This window comes from Tachypleus tridentatus, chromosome 6 (genome assembly GCF_004210375.1).
Source record: "Tachypleus tridentatus isolate NWPU-2018 chromosome 6, ASM421037v1, whole genome shotgun sequence".
Taxonomy (NCBI): domain Eukaryota; kingdom Metazoa; phylum Arthropoda; class Merostomata; order Xiphosura; family Limulidae; genus Tachypleus; species Tachypleus tridentatus.
This window is the reverse complement of record NC_134830.1, coordinates 56,921,884-56,942,083: the sequence shown is the minus strand read 5'-3', so window position 1 is coordinate 56,942,083 and position 20,200 is coordinate 56,921,884. Positions and strand designations below refer to the sequence as shown.

General features: G+C 35.6%; 1 protein-coding gene across 3 annotated transcripts in view; it reads right to left on the bottom strand.

Annotated features, from left to right (window-relative positions):
• Window positions 1-7,740: 7,740 nt before the first annotated feature.
• LOC143252588 (uncharacterized) overlaps window positions 7,741-20,200 on the bottom strand; it is a 28,131-nt gene continuing 15,671 nt past the window's right edge. For all 3 annotated transcript variants that reach the window (XM_076504948.1, XM_076504946.1, XM_076504947.1), the window contains 4 exons: window positions 14,509-14,805; window positions 13,093-13,322; window positions 10,482-10,636; window positions 7,741-8,653 (listed from right to left, as the gene is read on the bottom strand). In XM_076504948.1, the coding sequence (XP_076361063.1) occupies window positions 7,920-8,653; window positions 10,482-10,636; window positions 13,093-13,322; window positions 14,509-14,685 (1,296 nt within the window). In that variant the 5' untranslated portion in view covers window positions 14,686-14,805 and the 3' untranslated portion in view covers window positions 7,741-7,919. The remainder of the gene's footprint in view (window positions 8,654-10,481; window positions 10,637-13,092; window positions 13,323-14,508; window positions 14,806-20,200) is intronic.

Here is a 20,200-nt window from a genome sequence, read left to right as displayed (position 1 = left end):
AAAAGGTTTTGTGATCGGCAACTAACCCAAACATATTAATAATTAAGATTGTGTTTTCTTTGATCAAAATTAAGCATATAGCTACACAATGGGCTATCAGTGCTTAACCCACCACGGGTATCGAAACTTGGTTTCTAGCGTTGTCAGTGCGTAGACATACTGCTGCGCTACGACGTGACGTTCGCTTACTTTGTTCGTTTGAATTTGAGCGCAAAGGTACACATTGGGCTGTTTGTGCTCTGCCCACCACGGGTATCGAAACCCGGTTCCCAGCGTTGTAAATCCGCGGACGTGGCTTTTTGCCATTAAAAAAAGGGCAATAATTAAGATACGCGAATAGCTCAATAAATCAGTAATAATGAAAAGTTTATCAAAACAAAACGTAGCGCCACCTGTTAACAATTGAAACAGTTAACTTATTTGGGTTTTTGCGTTTCAAACACGAATAAATAAATTACGATAATTGTAACATGTTTGAACTACGATTCGAATGGTTCAAGGATAACTGCTCTTTTACTACAAATACTCTTTTCGCACTTTGGGCTACGCCACAAGAGAGACAGTCAAACCGAACCCAGCATTAGCTTATGATACTGTGATGGATACTATCTATTAGCTGCTTTTGCTTTTGATTATTAGTTCAAAATTAGGGAATGATGTTTGCAGGCGGTCCTTTAGGTAGTTGTACAAGAAATTTCTAAATCAAACAAATAAAATCAAACAATAACAGCGAAAAAACAATGTAATTGTACCAGTACGGTTGAAAGACTTATCCGTATAATTTTGGTCATGTAGTGAGATTAGTTAGTGTTATGTAATCAAAAACGTATTGTTATACAAATATTAGCATGCACTGTCGGAAAAAGAAAAGAGATGTAACAGAGTTTACCATAGTTTACCATAAAATCTATAATGTTCGGGTGTAATACATCTTTCAGTTATGTCTTTATGTAATTTACATTATAATATAAGAGTAAGAACGTTATCCTAGCATTTACTAATTCGACCGTCACAACAAACATGCTCGCCCTTTCAGCCGTGGTGGTGTTATCATGTGACGGTCAATCCCACTATTCGTTGGTAAAAGAGTAGCTCAACAGTTGGCGGTGGGTGGTGATGACTAGCTGCCTTCTCTCTAGTCTTACACTGCTAAATTAAGAACGGCTAGCGCAGATAACCTTCGCTTAGCTTGCGCGAAATAAAAAAAAACAATACTCATTAGACACGTGAAAAAGTATATCTCACTGAAGCGCCATCTTTTGTGACTCAGTTCTAATATTCACATTCAATTTCATGGAATGTAAAATAATAAAAAAATCAATACATTTCTAGTCACGTAGGTTACGTTGTAGGTCTTTCAATTTGTTTGTTGTTAAACACAAAGCTACGTAACGGTTGTAGAAACTTGGATTTTAGCGATACAATCTGCCAGATTTACACCCTTGTGCAAATTAACTGAAACAAACGGTCATTTTACAATATTTTCAGCATGACGGTCGGTGTAGGCTCGCTAAACCCGCTGATTTCCTTTAATAGTCATTTTTTCACACAGACGGCGTCATTAGCTGTGTTTTGCAGTACAGTCGATCTATTTTTGGGAAATATGACGAAATTTTGAGGAATATTACGTCATTCGAAATTGCGTTAGAAGAGTAAGGAGACCAGTTAAAAAACAACTTCTTACCAACTCAATGAAGAAAAAACGGTATCAATAGGGTCTGAAATACAAGAACTGGATGCAAGAACAATGGAGGAAGGTGTTATTCAGTGACGAGACTCATTTCTTCGTACAGGGTCAAAGAAGTCTGCATGCTCGTAGATCTCCAGGTGAAAAAATCGAGAATCTCACATCAATCAGTTCGTAAAATATCCCTTGAAGAAGATGTTTTGGGGCTTTTTCAGCTACTATGGCGTCGGAAGCTTACATATCGTAGAAGGTATGATGCGAGGACCACGGTACATCGAAGTTTTGCAGAGAAGAGTCGTTCCAGAATTGAAAAAGAGATTTCCAGATGTATATATGCAAAAACGGCTCGTTTGGGTTGAGAAAATATTTTACGTAGAAGAGCGAACAACGTTTTGATCTTCTTCGGTCATCGTCAGGTTCAATCACGGCGATTGTACGAGAAGTGTAAGTCTTTGTGTTTTTCTAAGTGTATTTGTACTTACCTGTTACCATTATGTCTGAACTAGCATACCGTACACCACTATTAACAGTACACGCTCACACGATCGTTAAGAAACTAAGAAATTTAAACCAAAGAATTATCAATTGAAGAAATGACATCTATGTGAACCTCACGATGACCAAAGAAGGTCGAAACGTTGTTTGCTCTTCTATGTAAAATATTTTCTCACGCCAAATGAGCTGTTTTTGCATATATATTTCTCTACAAGTGGGTTTTCTCGACATCACAGATTTCCAGATGGATCTGGCATTTTTCAGCAAAATCTGGCTCCGTACCACACATCGAAACTTGTGAAGAAGTTTATGACTACAACACGAATAAAGGTGCTGGGTTGGCCTGGAAACTCTCCGGACTTAAATTCTATTGAAAATATTTGTGCTACTGAGAGGCAGTTATTTTGATTAAAAATACCTGATTAAATCTACTAAAATTGTTTATATGTTTTAATCAATAAATTACTTGAAGAATGTCAAAGTTCGTCTCATTGAAACTCAAGATTCTAAGAGCAACTTAAAATACTAAAGTTTACAGTTTAATTAAACCTTAGCGTTATTTTTCTAGCCTGAAGTATAAATTGATCCGAGCCGATGTTTTAAGTATAAATCTTAACTTAATTCAACACGATCGAATTTTACTTTTATTTTCATACCAGCCTAAATAACAGAAAATGTTCATAAGTTTACAGTACTACAATATTTTTTAAAAGATTAATAATTAAAATGATATTTTTGAAAGCGTATGACATATCATCTATATGACAAAGAACGCCAAAAAAACGAACTGTTTGTTTGTTTGTTTCTAAATTTCGCGCAAAACTACGCGAGGGCTATCTGCGCGAGCCGTCCCTAATTTAGCTGTGTAAAACTTGAGGGAAGGCAGCTAGTCACCAACACCCACCGCCAACTCTTGGACTACTCTTTTACCAACGAATAGTATGATTGACCGACACATTATAACGTTTCCACGGCTAAAAGGGCGAGCATGTTTGGTGTGACAGGGATTCGAATCCGCGACCCTCAGATTAGGAGTCTAGTGCATTAACCATCCGGCTATGTCTGGCCGAAAAGAACTGCCCTTGCGACTTAAAGGAATGAAATCAAAATCGGCGGCCAAACTGGTAGCATTGACACGAATTTTACAGAACGTAGTGATTCATAAGTTAGCTAGGTGGCGTATTCTATATTATCCACCATCATATCTCAAGCTTATCAAAAAGAGAGAGAAAAAAGGCGGCCTGGTTATAGAAATATTTGGTGTAACATTGTTATCAATCATATAGGTGTAGCTACTAGTTGGGACACCAGCTCATATAGGTGTAGCTACCAGTTGGGACACCAGCTCATATAGGTGTAGCTACCAGTTGGGTCACCAGCTTGGTTTATTCCTATAAGTCTCACACTCAGTTTTTCGTTTTTTTGGCCACACCTTTCTTTCACACCTGACCCCCGCTAGTACAGCGGTAAGTCTATAGATTTACAACGCTAATATCAGGGGTTCGGTGGGCTCAGCAGATAGCCAGATGTGGCTTTTCTATAAGAAAACACACTTTCACACCTAAGATGTTTTTGATTAGATACCATGACCTTTTGTTAATACATACCAGGGGAAGTAAAAAAGTGACACACGTTAGTAACCATTTGGAACAGGCCTATACTTTAGAGAACAAACAAGATTCTTTAAAATGTATGGTGGTCGTTTTCAATTCCCTAAGACAGTTTTAATTAGAGGTGCACTCAGTAGAGCGCACATCTCTGTCACGCATATGTTGATCATACTCGGTTCTCAAAAGCATATGGAAATATGTCCGTATGTTCAACATTATAAACGGACACGGAATATTTTTGACAGAACAAACAGTAATAATATTCTACCTATATTAACCACGTTTGATCAAAATACGATCATTTTTGACTGAGTTATAAAGCAAAAATTGGTTGTCACGTTAACAAATAAGGATCGTTTTGTCTTTTCGTGACACTGATCCTACAAAAACTAATCATTTTTAAGTTGGATCATAGTCCACATGTAAACAAACTTTCATCAAAATCAATTCATCCGTTTTCGATAAATATTGCTGACAAATGCTCATAGAGGGTGATAAATAATGTCTAGCACCTTTGGTGGATAAGTCAGTAACCTCATCTATAATCACGCCATGTAAACTAGATTAACAGTTTCTTGTCATCACCCATATATACTCGCTATAGCCCAGTTAAGCATTATTATTTGTGCTAACTACTTAAGCTAATATAATGTGACTCTAAAAACTCCTTAATTAGTATAATTTTATAAAATATACTAAATCTGTGTTTGAAAGTGGGCAGTGAATGATGTATAATAACAACAGTCTACCCATATGATTCTTTTTGAAACTTCAGCTAGAAACTGTTAATATAGTTTGCTTGGCCTATCCGTTACTCGTGTCTGCACACATCCTTCAACCCTATAGTTTTGTTGTTCTAAATGAAACATCTTTAACCTGAATGATGAAAATCTAAAAACGGTTCACCTTTAAGGTAAAACTGTAGTGAATGTGTAGACCAATAGCTCACATGACTTTTTGCATAGGCGTGCGCAAAAATTGTGGTCAAATTTTAGCGGTTTTTGTTGAATAACATAACTTTATACATGTGGCTTATAGTTAGACCAAATGAGACTCCTTGTTGTTGGTTTTAAAAATCTCTCAATGTACGAAATTGGAAGAAAAGCCATTTAAGTGAAATATGTATTTCCTCTATTAAATAGTTCCTGTACTTTCGGTGCAAAGAAAAAAAAAGTGGAAAACTTGAATCAAAATTGGAGTTTTTATATCTCGTGTATTTAATAATGGATTCCCTTGAAATTTGGTATGTGAAGTAAGGGTCCGGTAGAGCACATCCACTTAATAACACTCTGTATGTTCTGTAGGTTATACCTTGTATCTTAATGTGCATGACGAATATGTTGTAAATGCTTAGTTCTTGACGATTAGATCCCTCGACATTCCAAGTTTTTAACGTGTATAATCAAAGACAGACGGCACCGATGACAAAGTTTATTGAATTTCGTACAATGCTACTTGAAGGCTATCTGCACTAGTCGTTCCTAGTTTAGCAGTATCAGACAAGAGGAAGGTAGCTAGCTAGTCATTACCACCCATCACCAACTCTTGGGCTACTCTTTTACCAACGAATAGTGGGATTGACCGTAACTTTATAACGCCCCTACGGCTGAAATGGTGAGCATGTTTCGTCCGCATGCAATTAGAAGACAGCAATGCTTTTAAAGTTGGAAACTGACTGTATCCGTTTGAAGATACATGGGAGGATTTTTTCTACCTTTTCTGTCTGTCTGTCTGTCTTCCTGTAGTTACAGACAGTAATAACGTTATCTAATTCATTATAAATTACAGAACACGGATAGCTTAAGTAGGCCAAGTGCAAGAGGCTTTCATACAAAGCTTAATGAAAACTATGCATTGTTGTGATGTTGTATGGTTATTATTATTGTGAGCTGTATGGCTAATTAATGAACTCTGTAGCTTTTGCAGTAGTTAATGACTGTTCCAACTGTTTATTATGTTTTCAACCAAGAATACCCTTCTCCTACTATAAGTAGCGTAAAAACTAGAACAGACAAACACATGAACGTAGTTCTCTAGAAATGGTAGTTTGCTGGTATACATATTGCTGCGATTTTTCTAAAGTGTTTCTTTTCACCTTATTACAGAAGAAGAAAAAACACCCTTGACCAAACCCAATAAAGACAATTTATTGTATTTTGTACTGAAAGTGAAAACTTTTAGCTTTTTTAAATTTTTTTGACTGGTGATTAGATTAATAAAGTCACCATCTTGACGTCGTTATAACATCAAGTGTACACGTTACTAACCAAAGGCCATCTTGGAACACTCGTATATACCAAGAGTTTTGCAGACTGCTGGTTGTATGCATGGAACGTATTATATTCTCCTCGCAATTCTGCACATAACTAAAAAGCCAAAACTCAAACTAAATGAACGATGTAATACAAGAAGACGTGTTTTTATTTGTCTTTTTATCAAGGAGATGGCGTTGTTTTCTTACTACAAAGCAACACTATGGTCTACCTGCCCTCTGTTCACCACAGGGAATCGTACCTTGGATCTCAGCGTTGTAATTTCATTAACTTACCAATGACCCACTGGAGTGTTATCGGGGATATAAATAAAAAGATTCCGATATTGGATGTACATGTGACACATAATCTTTTCACGAGTTACAATTCAGATTAGAGTGTCTACACACTTATCCAAGACAATGCTATGGTATATTTTATGCTTTCATGTGCTCCAGAAGAAAGTCCTTTATGTGTTCCTAAAAGTGAAAACTAACATTTAATCGAAATGTTCATTATATATATATTCGAGACTATTTTAATACTTATTACCACCACCATCAGTATGACATCAATGTTTGTAATAAACATCCCTACTTAACCACGATTTATTCAGACAAAAAAACACGTCATAATTATGATAAATCCATTTTCTGTGTCTGTGTGAAAACAAAACATTTGTAACGTTTTTAATGTTACAAGTTAACAGAAATTCCTCGTGAATTTCAGTGAAAAAAATGACGTAAATTCCCGGTATATTTTTTGATCCGCTATTTTCTCTACAGCAGACTAGTTTCGTCGAATTCACAGCTCATAAGTAGGGCAACGTAATTAGATAAAGTAAGCTTCATATAATGGTGAAATGTAAGAAGTTTGTATGCTTTTGATGTACAGTTCTTTCTTCACCACTAATAACCTAAACCACTAGAGCTATACGTCCAAAATAAACAGGAAATCAAGAAAGCTGTTACAAAAATGTTCCTACATTTATTTAAATAATTTGTACTAAAGCACCGCGTGCTTAGTAACAACGAAAACACATACATTCTAGATGTCAAACAGGAGGTCGAATCGATGGGAAATAAATGATAACCACTGAAGTCAATGGTTGGGATCACAAATGCACCATCATAATTCATTTTGAATGAACAGTTAAACTAAGTTTTACAGCTGGAGGCTGACGAATTTAAACATAAGTTAAAAAGAAACAGACTAGATCCGAGAGCCTCAGGATTGAGGTATAGCCGTCCCTAATTTCAAACTACTGAGTAGTTGGAGAGCAACCATCCAGCAAGGTCCGACGCCACGGGATATTGACTGTCACATTTATATGTTCGCAGCTGAAAGTGTAGAGTATATTCAACGGCACCACGTCTCGAACTTTCCGATTTGCAGCCATATACGTTCACCACTTGGCATGACCGCTCCAAAATAGGTAAGCGTATCTTATTGGCTATCTATAGTAAGAACAGTGGTTATACCAATTTACGTTTCTGTAAAAAAAAAAACCTTAATTTACGAAACGGGCTTTATTTAGGAACAAATATTTACTACCATTTTTTTAATCTTGAAACTCTTTAAGAACTCCAGCGAATGTAAAAACACGTATCAATAAGTTGTATCGTTTAAGATTTAATAATAGCATTACTTTGTTGATAAAATATTGAATAATAAACAGATAACCTACAACAAATGTGGAGGAAATAAAATGTCCCATTATGAACTTTATTATAAACAAGTGCGCATTTGTGTCAAATCTACTCGTGGTAGTCAAATGTCTGATACTTAAATATTATATAAAATATTGAACAAATAATAATGAAATGTTTAGGTGGTGTCCTTTTTTGGCTATGAGAAAACCTCTGAAATCAAACATCAACTTATTTTTAGCGATCCCTTCAGTGGACAGCTGTTATTAACAGCAAATTTTACGTTGAAAAGCTGAGAGTCTGATTTAAAATGACTGTACGTCTTATTCTTACGTTTGTACGCCTGCTTAAGAGCTGGTTGTCCATTTACTGTCAAAGGTATTAAGTCAGGAGGTTGGGTAGAAAATGTAGATTTTTCTGAGGTCAGTAATGGCTGACAATGAATACTACAAGGGCGAGTGTCGTCTCCATGAGGAACAATCCATAGAGGGCTTCCTACCCGGGTTCTTGAGTCAGAAGAACACGAAACTGATCGAGTAAACTGTTTTTTAACTTTCACCATTTGATTTTTATCGCTTTGAGAATGGCTAAAGCTTCCTCTGTTGGTAGGACTAGCTATAGGAGAATCCGGATTAACAAAATATACCTCGGAAGTGACAGGTGAAATCCCCATTTTGTGAAAATGAGAATTCGAGGCAGGAGCAACCTCTGGGTTGGAGAATATATACTGAGCATAAAGGGAACGCTGGGAAAGAGTTGGTGACACTTGGAGAGAGCGCGCAGCGGATCTTTCAAAGTATTTCCCCAAGGAAACTCTTCCCAGTGAGACAAGGGAAGAGTAGGAACCGACTGAACATTTTGTAGCAAGTTGAGGAGTGAGGACTGGTCGGGATGGAAACTGAACATCAGTCTCAAATCGAGTACAAGCACTGTTTTCAAACTGTTCAACTCCACTAGTATCTGTAAGAAAAAAGTAGCAGACAAAAATGTTTTTATTTTAAAATTATAACTAAAACAATGTGAACAGTCTAAGTTTAATGTAGACGTAAAAGTTAACGAAGAAAACAGTTCCTTAAAAAATAAATTCGTTCCAACGCACCAATCTTTTACAATTACTCTGAATAAGATTGAAATATTTATTTTAACCTCCAGAGAAACGTAATTTTGAGCCGCTGAAGTGAGTGTTGTTACAATTTAAAATAGATAACTTTTTATTTCAGAAAAGTTTTCATTGTTTTTATCATATACAGCGACAATGACGAAATACGGTAAACAGAGTTAGTCTGCTGGCTTCAAAATTTACAAAAAGTAGAGCAAAAGGGTTGCATCACTAATAATGTCTTGAGTAGTAATAACTATAATAAATGCTGCATCAGTAATAATGTAAAGTAGGTGATTTTTTAAGCCGACAAAAGAATCGTAAAAATTATTGAGAAGAGGTGAGATGATTTTCGTTTGTTTCGACTATTCACGGACCATTGCAGTTAGCCTTTCTTAGTTTTGAACTCGTAGGTTAGAGGGAAGGCACTTAGTCTACAGCGCCCTCTGCTAAATGTGACCTTTGGCTAGCACGTTTATAGCGTTCCCACCGTCCTAAAAGTGAAAAGCACGATTTTGTGGGAGCAGAACAACGACCGAGGATCCCCCCTCCGAATCAAGGTCTGGCTCGATAACTATTAAACAATACCTGTTTGGAAGGAGAGTAAAGACGCGGAACCATTTACTTATCGTTTCGTTAATACTGGTACCATTACCACAGTTAAGTGTTTTGTTTCCCCTAGAACTGAACAACAATATCCAGTCATTGTGCTACATCAAGTTGGTGGACTTAAAATGTGCGAATTTAATGGCGAAACTGATTAATCGCAGATACTTCTTTTATTAAAAAACAAAAACATTTCTATGTGGCACGGTATAGGCAGGTAATTATTGTATTCGATTCGTAATCCGATGGTTGTTGGTTCGAATCCCGTCACACCAAACATACTCCCCCTTTCAGCCGTGTGGGTGTTATAATGTGACGGTCAATTTCACTATTCGTTGGTAAAACAGTAGCCCAAGGGTTGACATTGGGTGTTGATGACTAGCTGCCTTCCCTCTAGTCTTACACTGCTAAATTAGGAACGACTAGCACAGATAGCCCTCGTGTAGCTTTGCGCAAAATAAAAAAAAACGTGACTGCTCAACTAAGTATGAAAGTTAGCACAGAGAACAACACTGGTAAAAATAGACAGTATCACAGCAATGATTTTGTAATACGGTTTACAAGAAAGTTTCTCACGGATAACTTCAGAATCTAAAGATTAATATATAATATTATCGTCCAGCCCTTAGGGGATCTGGCAGAGGGTTAAATCATAGGTTCTTCTCCGAGTATTCGAAAGGGTTATCATTTCTTTTTAAGTTTGTAAGTTAAGGTCATTCATGGCGTATTTTAGTGATTTTTTTTAAACTAAGAGGCAATTGTTCAATTGTTCAAGTATCTAAGTTTTCAATAATGCGAATGCTAAATGTTAAATTTTTTAACATTCTGTTTAATTTAGAAGTTTTTAAATAAAGTGTTAACTAAAAAATTGTTTTCAAGAAAGTGGTTAGGATGGAGTAAAGGGGGAAAATACTTCCATACAACAACCCTAAAACTGGGTAAAACTAACTTATTTTCCACGTGAAATGAAATATTTTGTCTTATTGAGGAAATGTGACGTAAAACAATGAGAAACGATCTGTGTGAAATTGGTTACGAAGTCTTTAACGTGCCATAAAATAAAAAAAAAACAACTACCCTCACCATGCTTCCCATCTGAGAATTTTCCTCTTTGTGGCGGGGACTGTTTTTCTGCCACTGGACGCAGGTCACTTAAACGTTCAAGGTCCATACTAATGTTGCGCCGACATATTAAAGAGGTCTTCACGCAGCTGTCAGATTGTAAGGTATGGAGATACCTGCGTATGTTCAATATCATATTCTATGTCAAAACGTACATGCTTTTTCCCTAAAATTTCACTTTCATATTTATATAAAAATGATCAACTTGACTGAAGGTCGTTTAGTCCATTAAAAGATCACTTCTTCTCGAGCTAAAGCAAGTAAATGGATTAAATGTGGCTACTAGCACCCATATCCAACAGATATCAAACAAACAGAGCAATACCATATAACCAGACATCCTCATTCACAAATTTATAATTGTTGAGCAATTTTGCTAAGGAGCAGATCCGGATGTAGCCTTCCGAAGCGTGCGCTTATTGTCCCTAGTGTTTGTATTTCTTATTTTCAGCGTTACCGTTCCACCACTTAAATAATCTTCCCTTAAGTAGCTTATCAATCTTACATAACCTAACTAAATCAATCTACTTATGGTTCGTCAATCTTACATAACCTAACTAAGTCAACTATGGTTCGTTTAAACTTTAGCGAAAATACTACCAAGTGTTTCAGCAGCTCTTTGGCTCACTATTTAAACTTGCCCCTGCACTACCTCCATCGGTTGTATGTTTTTTTTTGTAAGGAATATAATAACATAGAATAAAGGAATCTAAACCTTGGCTTATATCATACTATAATGGAACTCTTGCTTATATGATACTGGAAAAACGTTTTTATTACACAATGTGCAACTCCATATTCGCGAAATTTTCATCCTGTGTGGATGTAGATTTGCAATAGGGTCACGATTTTCTCATTTTGCCTCCGTTTCTCGTCACGGAGAACTTTAGTTTTCTCCATTCTTAGGGTGCAGATACGATGTCACAAATACATCATAGGCAAACCTAATGTACCGGTGCCACAGCTAATTAAAAATAAACTTTCTACTTACGAAATAGAATTGATCTGCCAAAAATACCCTTTAGATTAAATATGTAAATCTAGAGACATCATTACGATTACTTGAAACACAACGTGACAAAGACTGTGAAGGTTTTGAATCTAAAACAAATGCTATTTACTTTTATCACGTTAGTAGAAACACGTGAACCTTCTTGCTAGGGTAATTTTATAAACTGGTGTTAGGACTCCTACTAAGTCTCCTAACCGCAGCGTTCCAGGCACTTACCAAAAATCACACCAAATTCATTTTTGTTTCTACCTAACAGAAAAAAGAATTTGGTCTTTTCACAATTTTTAAATCCCAAATTTATCATGCATTTTGCTCGGTTTTAAATTATTTAAATTCATTTTATGTATACTTGTCCACTCTGTCAAACTGTCCAAGTTCTCTTGAAATAAAAAGCATTTCTCACAGAGTGGCCATTTCCTAATATATTGTTACCACTAAAACACAAGCAGTCACGAAGACCATTATTACAAATAATGAATAGTTATGAAGACCATTATTACAAATAATGAATAGTTATGAAGACCATTATTATAAATAATAAATAGTTATAAAGACCATTATTACAAATAATAAATAGTCATGAAGACCATTATTTCAAATAATAAATAGTCATGAAGACCATTATTACAAATAATAAATAACAAACGCCCTAAAACAGACCCCCGAGATACCTCTCTCCAAATCCGAAAAATTAATTAATTAATCGCTTCGTTCTGTTTCCTATCACATAGCCAAACTTCTGTTCATATTTTTTATCTTTAAACGTTTCGTCAAAATCCCATTCATTAATCTCTTGAAAGGTGACACATAAGGGTTTTTTTTTCTGAAGCTCCAGATACACGTCGTCTAAAGCAGTTGGTAAGGCAGTAAAAACATTTCTCAATTAATAATGAATATTATTGTGCAAATGGCGACTTTTAAGGAGTTTCCACAAGTTCTGTAACAAGATATTTCAAAAGCTTGCTAAAAGCGAAAGTCAAACTCCTAAGCCTATAATTTTTCCATTATTTTAAAACCTAATCTTCTAATAAAAAAAGGAAATTTTCTTATCTCTAGGAAAACACATTTCTTAAAACATTGTTGTATATATATATGTACTCCCACATACTTCAATGGCATGGATAAATATCACCAATACTTTGACATTTATTTCCTAATAATTTCAGTTTTTCTCAGAAGGATTAATGTTAGTCTAAATGAAAGAGGGATCTTTCCCAACTGTACACAAAGTGCGGTGAATAATTTTTGGTTTCTCGTTTTTTATTGTGATAGAAATATACTATTTTAATATTTTCCTTCTCTCCTTAATTAGGTACGATTTTCAAATTCACACGAGCATAAAAATCCTTCAAGTAATATATAGAATCTTTAATAAATTAATTTTCTTTCATTTTTATAGCTGGTTAAAGGTAGGCAGACTTAAACTTTTTCAGGTGAAGGAAACTGGGAAAAACAAAAAACAGCAACTCTATACTGGACTGACAAAAATTAAAATCTATCACCAAGATTGAAATCTACAAGGTAAATGTTCGTAATAATAATGTTTAGATATATTCCTACCTTTTTGTTAACCCTGTACTCGAGAACCCTGGAAACAAAGTTTGTGACTTTCGAAGAACCTCTCGACGGCCTTTACTTCCACTCATGGCATTCCGCAGACTAAACATCCAGTCATCCAAGCCCTCTGGTGTCCACAATAACAACTGCCCTTCCTGACCGACTTTGATGGAAATAACTCCATCCCTTTTTTTATCTGTCCAATGAAGGCCATCAACATCAGCTAGATTGACCTGTTAGAGGGGATACACTTAAATAATGCTACAGAATTTAATTGTAAATGAAAACACGCGGCTGATATTGTATAATATTAAACACTATAATCTTTAACTCTGTATTAATCCACGAAATAAAATATAATCAAGTTGTAGGTTTAGTTAGCAAGAAAAAACACTGTTTGGCAGGCAGTCGAAAACTAATAACAACGCACTATGCAATCCCTTCAAATTTTTGATGGAAAAAAAACTTTATCGTTTTGAAATTTACGCAAATAAGAATAGTTAAACCACAACTATCAGTTTAACTAAACAAAGTCTACTACATGATTTAAATATTAAAGTTATAAAGTTAAATGAAGTCTGTTTGCAGGGTAGTGGTATGGCGACTTATTTTGTTATATTAAAATAAAAGTAATATCATCAAGAATGGGGTTTGTTATCATAGTTGGTAAACTTTTCGATTATACAAGTCTAATCATTTCGTTATTCTTATTATGTTTCTAATTTCCTTATGTATAAATTTCTGAGCAGAGAAAAATATACTGTAATACGTTATTTTCAGTTTTGTTTCTGCGCAAATAATTAGTAAACTAAAATACAACGATAGCAGACTTCCTCAACCATGTATGCTTATAACATCGTGAAACGCTATATAGCTATATACACTTCACATAAATGAGAAAAAAATCGAAGAGATAGTGTAATTAACTCTGAAAAACAAAGAGACTTACTAGCTCTATAGCGAACTTGTTTATTTCATCTCGACAGTTATCTTTCAGCTGAAAATTCATCTATGATATTGTAGACTTTGACCCATTGCTTTTTGACTGATAATTTCTATGATGATGTAGGTTTTGGCCCATTACCTTTTGGTTGAAGACTCATCTATTATTGTGTACATTTGGGCCATTTATCTTTAAAGTATATTTATTACAATGTACATCTTGCTCAATTACCTTTCGGGTAAGAACTATTATACTGTGCATTTGGACCACTTATTTTACGGCTGAAAGTATATCCGTTTTACCCTACGTTTAGACTAGTTAGGTGGTTGTTTATTCACTGAAAACTTGTTTATGTAATATACATTTGAACCAGTTAGCTTATGACTGAACTAGTAATTGATTATTCCACGTTCTATCACAATAACAATTTCTAACGACATCATTTGTATACTTTAATGTCGAGAATTTACACCTACCTTGTACTGAAAGCTTCCCATCTCTGACATTCCCACCTTCGAACCTCTTTTAAAACAAGCTAAGTAGTCCAGAGTTAACATAAAATAACGTTCTTTCCAACGACTGAAGAATTTGTCTCTTTGTTGCCATAGCAATCCTTTTTTTATAGTAATAGTAGTAGTAGTAGTATCAGACATGACTTGTCTAGACACCGATTCCAATTCAGACCAATTTATTTTTAATGACTTTGGTTTAAATCGATGTAGATTTCTTTTATCTCCACTTCTTCGCCTTCATCACGTTCAACCAGGATCCATCTGGTTGGACATATACATAACAAGTATAAGTTTACACATAGTAACAAACGTTTAACATTTGAAATCACAGTAAAATAATGTAGAACTAACTTTATTGGATAATCAGATGTGCATTAAGAGCCATAAGTTTACTTGGAATGTTTTGAAGTCAAATGAGTTATAATTTTATTTGTTTTAGTAGAAAGCTACACTATGAACTCTCTGTTAGCTGTCGACTGCGAGAAGTAGAACCTCAAATTTTTAGAGTTTTATAAGACCCTAAACTTACCTTGGTGACGCAGTAGAATGGGCAATCGTGCTCAATAGCACAATGCTTGAAAGTCTAACCCAACAACAAACTAGACAGAATGTCCCAAAATGCATATACCAAAGAGAAAATTGAATGACTTTTTTATTATCTGAGATAACAACAACATCCAAAATAATGTATCTTCTGAAGGCTTGTGAGTTTTATTTTAGTTAATCAGTAAACCTTTGCACACCCTCTAGGCCCGGCATAGTCAGCTGGTTAAGGCACTCGCTCGTAAGCCAAGGGTCGCGGGTTCGAATCCCCATCACACCAAACATGCTCGTTCTTTCAGCTGTGGGGGCGCTCTTAAGTGACGGTCAATCCCACTATTCGTTGGTAAAAGAGTAGCCCTAGAGTTGGCGGTGGGTGGTGATGGCTAGCTGCCTTCTATCTGGTTTTACACTGCTAAATTAGGGATAACTAGGGCAGATAGCCCTCGTGTAGCTTTGCGCGAAATTTAAAACAAACCAAACCAAACACGCCCACTATCATTAATTATAACCAATCTAATTCTACGTTCAAATTCTGAGATCACATTTTCTAACACGTATGTAGGGATGGATAAGTCAACGTCACAGATTCATATCCAATATCTATCCAAGAAGATGATTCGAATATTGATGCCAAATATCCAGTTCAGGTGCGAATCCCGACACCAAGACTAAAGGGGACAAACAAGCTGCAATTTATGAATTCTGACGCCAAGGCTACTGAGAAAACAAACTATAGATATTCAATTCAGATTCCTCGGATGACTGAAAGAATAATACGCTTTTAATACTTAATTCTGACGCCAGGAATAAGAGAGAAAATAAACTACATGTGGTGTTTCCTAATGGCATCCTGTGGGGTAACAAACTACTTGTGCTAATTTCTGACGCAAGGTTTTATTTTTTAAACGCAAAGCCACACAATGGACTATATATGTTTTACACACAAGAGATACCCAAACCCGGTTTTAAGCGTCATAAATCTTTCGCTAATGGGGGTTCTTACGCCAGGACTGAGAGAAAAGCATATTCCAAATACTGATTACTGACGCAAGAAACACAGTGAAAGTTTGTTTTTCTGTTTGCTTAAATTTCGCGCAAAGCTAAGCTAGAGTTATCTGCGCTAGCCGTTCTTAATTTATTAATGTAAGACTAGAGGGAAGGCAACTAGTCATCACCATTCACCGTCAACTGTTGGGCTACTCTTTTACCAACGAATAGTAGGATTGACCATAACTTATAATGCCCCCACGGCTAAAAGGGTGAGCATGTTTGGGGTGACGGGTGTTGAAACCCACGACCATCGGATTGCGAGTCGAGTGCCTTAACCACCTGGTCATGCCAGACCTTGATAAAAAAAAAAAAAAAGACTGTTGGTATTACGTATTTGCGACAGGACGATGTGTTAACCAAAATCTTACATATTGATTCACGACACTAGAAGTGAGGGTAAACTAAAATTATCCTTAAAAGGTTTAGATATTTAGTTATGTCTGCGATCAAAATACTCACACAAAAAAGGGGGTTAATTACCTTTATTCTCTCTAGACTAAATATCTTTAATTGTTTCCCCTACCGAGAATGGTCCGGCATGACCAGGTGGGTTAAGGCGTTCGAATCGTAATCTGAGGGTCGCAGGTTCGAATCCCCGTCACCCCAAACATGCTCGCCCTTTTAGCCGTGAGGGTGTTATAACTTATGGTTAATCCTACTATTCGTTGGTAAAAGAGTAACCAAACAGTTAACGGTGAGTGTTGATGACTAGTTGTCTTCCCTCTAGTCTTACATTGATGAATTAAGAACGGCTAGCGCAGATAACCTTCGCTTAGCTTTGCGAGAAATTCAAAAACAAACAAACAAACCCCTACCGACAAAATACCGTACACCTAGAAAAACAACCAACAAAACACAGAAAACTGATCTTAAACAATCCAATACCGAAGAATCATTTTTAAAATCCCATTGTCATAACCTGTTTCTAACACCAAAGAAAATTTACGTATACTGACAAAATAAACCATTTACTCCAGTTGAATGCTTATTTTAAACAAACTTATTTATTATTTAACAAATAAAATATCTCGTTTAAAATGATCGTATCTTACAATCAACTTACTAGAGAGAGACAATATTTCAGAAGAAGCGCAGATAGGATTATTAATTTGTTCAGGAATGTTTGAGATTTCGTTCTGAAATATGTGTTACTAAAACATCCTATGCTGCCTAATCAGAAACTAATTGTATTCACAAACTAAATGCAAAATTTATTATTTGAATAAAATGCGTGTTTTACGCAGTATCACGTGAGAATTAATAAACACTATCGGAACAGACGATACTTTTAGTAGCTTCATTTAAAAATAGGCTAAGTATGCTGATATACTGAACACCCTCTGTGACAGCTTGTCGCACGTTCTACACCGTGTTCAACATTTCCTGAATCAATATTATTACTCTTAATATGTCTGCTGAAAACTTTTTCCCGTGGGACAAATAGTTTACAAAATAAAATCACAGGGCGCCGGTTGGCCTTCTGTGAAACCTTTGTTGGCTCCCCGGTGGCTCAACGGTATATCTGCGGACTTACAACGCTAAAAACCTGGTTTCGATACTCGTGGTGGGCAGAGCACAGATAGCCCTTTGTATAGCTTTGTGCTTAATTAAAAAAAGACCTTTGTATTTCATAGCTGGCAAGCCTAGTTTGAACCCGTGCGACACCATAAAATACTCCCTGCACATTATAAAAGGTTACAAGTGTGACAGTCATTTTCTTAGCGTGGATGGTCAGTTGTAGAGTGCTGAGAACTGACTATCTTCCTTCTGGTCAGTTAGTTCAAACTTAGGGACGTTACAGGTAGACTTAATAGATTTGTCATAAATACAAATACAGATATACACATCTCAGGCATGCGCTTCCCGCCCTCTACTCCCTGTATTTCTTGTTTCCTTCACGAAAAATTTAGATTCAACTGGTGAACTTTTACAACGTCAATAGCTCCTGACTTAACTGTAATTGCAAGATAGTGAGATAATAAAGTTACATTCTGAAGATATAGGTCAGCATTTTATTTACGTTTGTAATAAATATCTCGTAATAAACTCCAGTTTGTCTTAAACAAAGTTAAGAATAATAATTTTGAGGCAATATTCGAAGACGTCTACAACCTCATAGTTGTGCGACTGAAATCCTAAGATTTACACATTTTTGGTTATTACCAGTTACTAAATTTAGAATTTACATCCTTTGAAACTAATTTCGATAACACAATATGATAAACAATATGATAAATATTCCCAGCACAGAGTGCTCAGATTCTTGAAATTTTCTTATTACCATAAGACAATCCATAAACTAAACGTATTTACCGTGTATTCATGGCCCAACTACTAATTTCACACAACAAAGTTGTACTGTCATTCCCTTAGAAGAATTAACAAAAAGTAAAAAGTATTACCGTGAGCTTTCTAAGCCACACACGTTCTTATAATTTTCTTATGAGGCTCTTATATAACATTATGTAACAAAATTTTTACTTTTTCTTGTTCCTGGGCAGAAAGTGTTATTTCTCAATTGCTTACACCTAAAGTAAATAGAAAAAAAAATATTTTTCTCTTCAAACTTTGCTGTTACAACCTGGGAGCGTATAACGAAAACATGATGGGAGACTATATTTGAGAGCTGATACGTGAAAGTGATTTACAATACAGTCGCAACTCTCGAAAAAGTGTTATATAGTGTTATTCATCGTAAATGTTGAAGTTATGTTTGTTTGTTTGTTTGTTTGTTTTGAAGTTCGCGCAAAGCTACTCGAGGGCTATCTGCGCTAGCCATCCCTAATTTAGCAGTGTAAGACTAGAGGAAAGGCAGCTAGTCATCACCACCCACCGCCAACTCTTGGGCTACTCTTTTACCAACGAATAGTGGGATTGACCGTCACATTATAACGCCTCCACGGCTGAAAGGGCGAGCATGTTTTGCGACCGGGATTCAAACCCGCGACCCTCAGATTACGAGTCGAACGCCTTAACACGCTTGGCCATGCCGGGGCTTTGAAGTTATGAGTTGTTGAGGTTAATATTTCCTCTAGACAACAATGATGACAGTACCCTTACTAAGAGATGGGAACACTATTCGAGCTAGAGTCGAATAAAGTAAATCAAAGTTATTTGTTGTTGCTGAACATAATTAATGACAGAATTAACCAAGCGGAAATTACCTTTTTAACTTCTTAAGTCTTAATGTTTGGTTAACCAAGGTTAAAATATTCCGTGTCCATCCTAATATTAAAATGCATTAAATGGTACAGTAAAATTTACTATTTTTTACACACGATACCACTCTATAATCAAATATACCACACAATCGTTCCTTACACATAAATAGTACCCCGAAACTTAACTGTTATTTTATTTATAGTGCTATTAGAACAATATAACCGAGGAAATCAATGTAAAAATTGTCTAATTAAATACACTATGGTGCCTTTCAACATATAATTATAGTCCATTTGCGTAATTACAAAATTTTTCAAGGTGATTGATAACCTCACTGTTTCACCGACATTCAATTGATACAAAACTAATTACAAGCGTTTCACTGACACAGTTCAGTTGTTCACATAGCTAATTACACGTGTTCCACTGACAGTTTACAAAGCTAATTACACGGAAAGAAATAATGCAAATATAGGTGTCTATAGATTAATTTTTTTAGTGCAAAGCCACAAACAATGGTTTACCTGCGCTATGTTTGTCATGGGGAACGAACCCAGAATTTTAAAGTTGTAAGTTCTGAAGTCTATCGCCGACCAAACAGGGAATATATATATATAAGCAAAATTTGAATGACGAACATTATTTCGTATGTTTGTTATTAAACGTAAAGCTTCACAATGGGCTGTCTGTGCTCTGCCATTTGGAAGTATCAGAACCTGCTCTTTAGAGTTATAACCCTAAAGACTTTCCTCTGAGCCACTGACAATTTTCAGAAAGTTAAATTTAAACATCATTAACATAAAGTAATAGGTGGTCTGATAGAAGAATATTCAAAGAAGAAAACTTAATTTATAAAGTAATAGAATGAAAAAAAATTAAACAAGCATACAAAAAGTTGAAT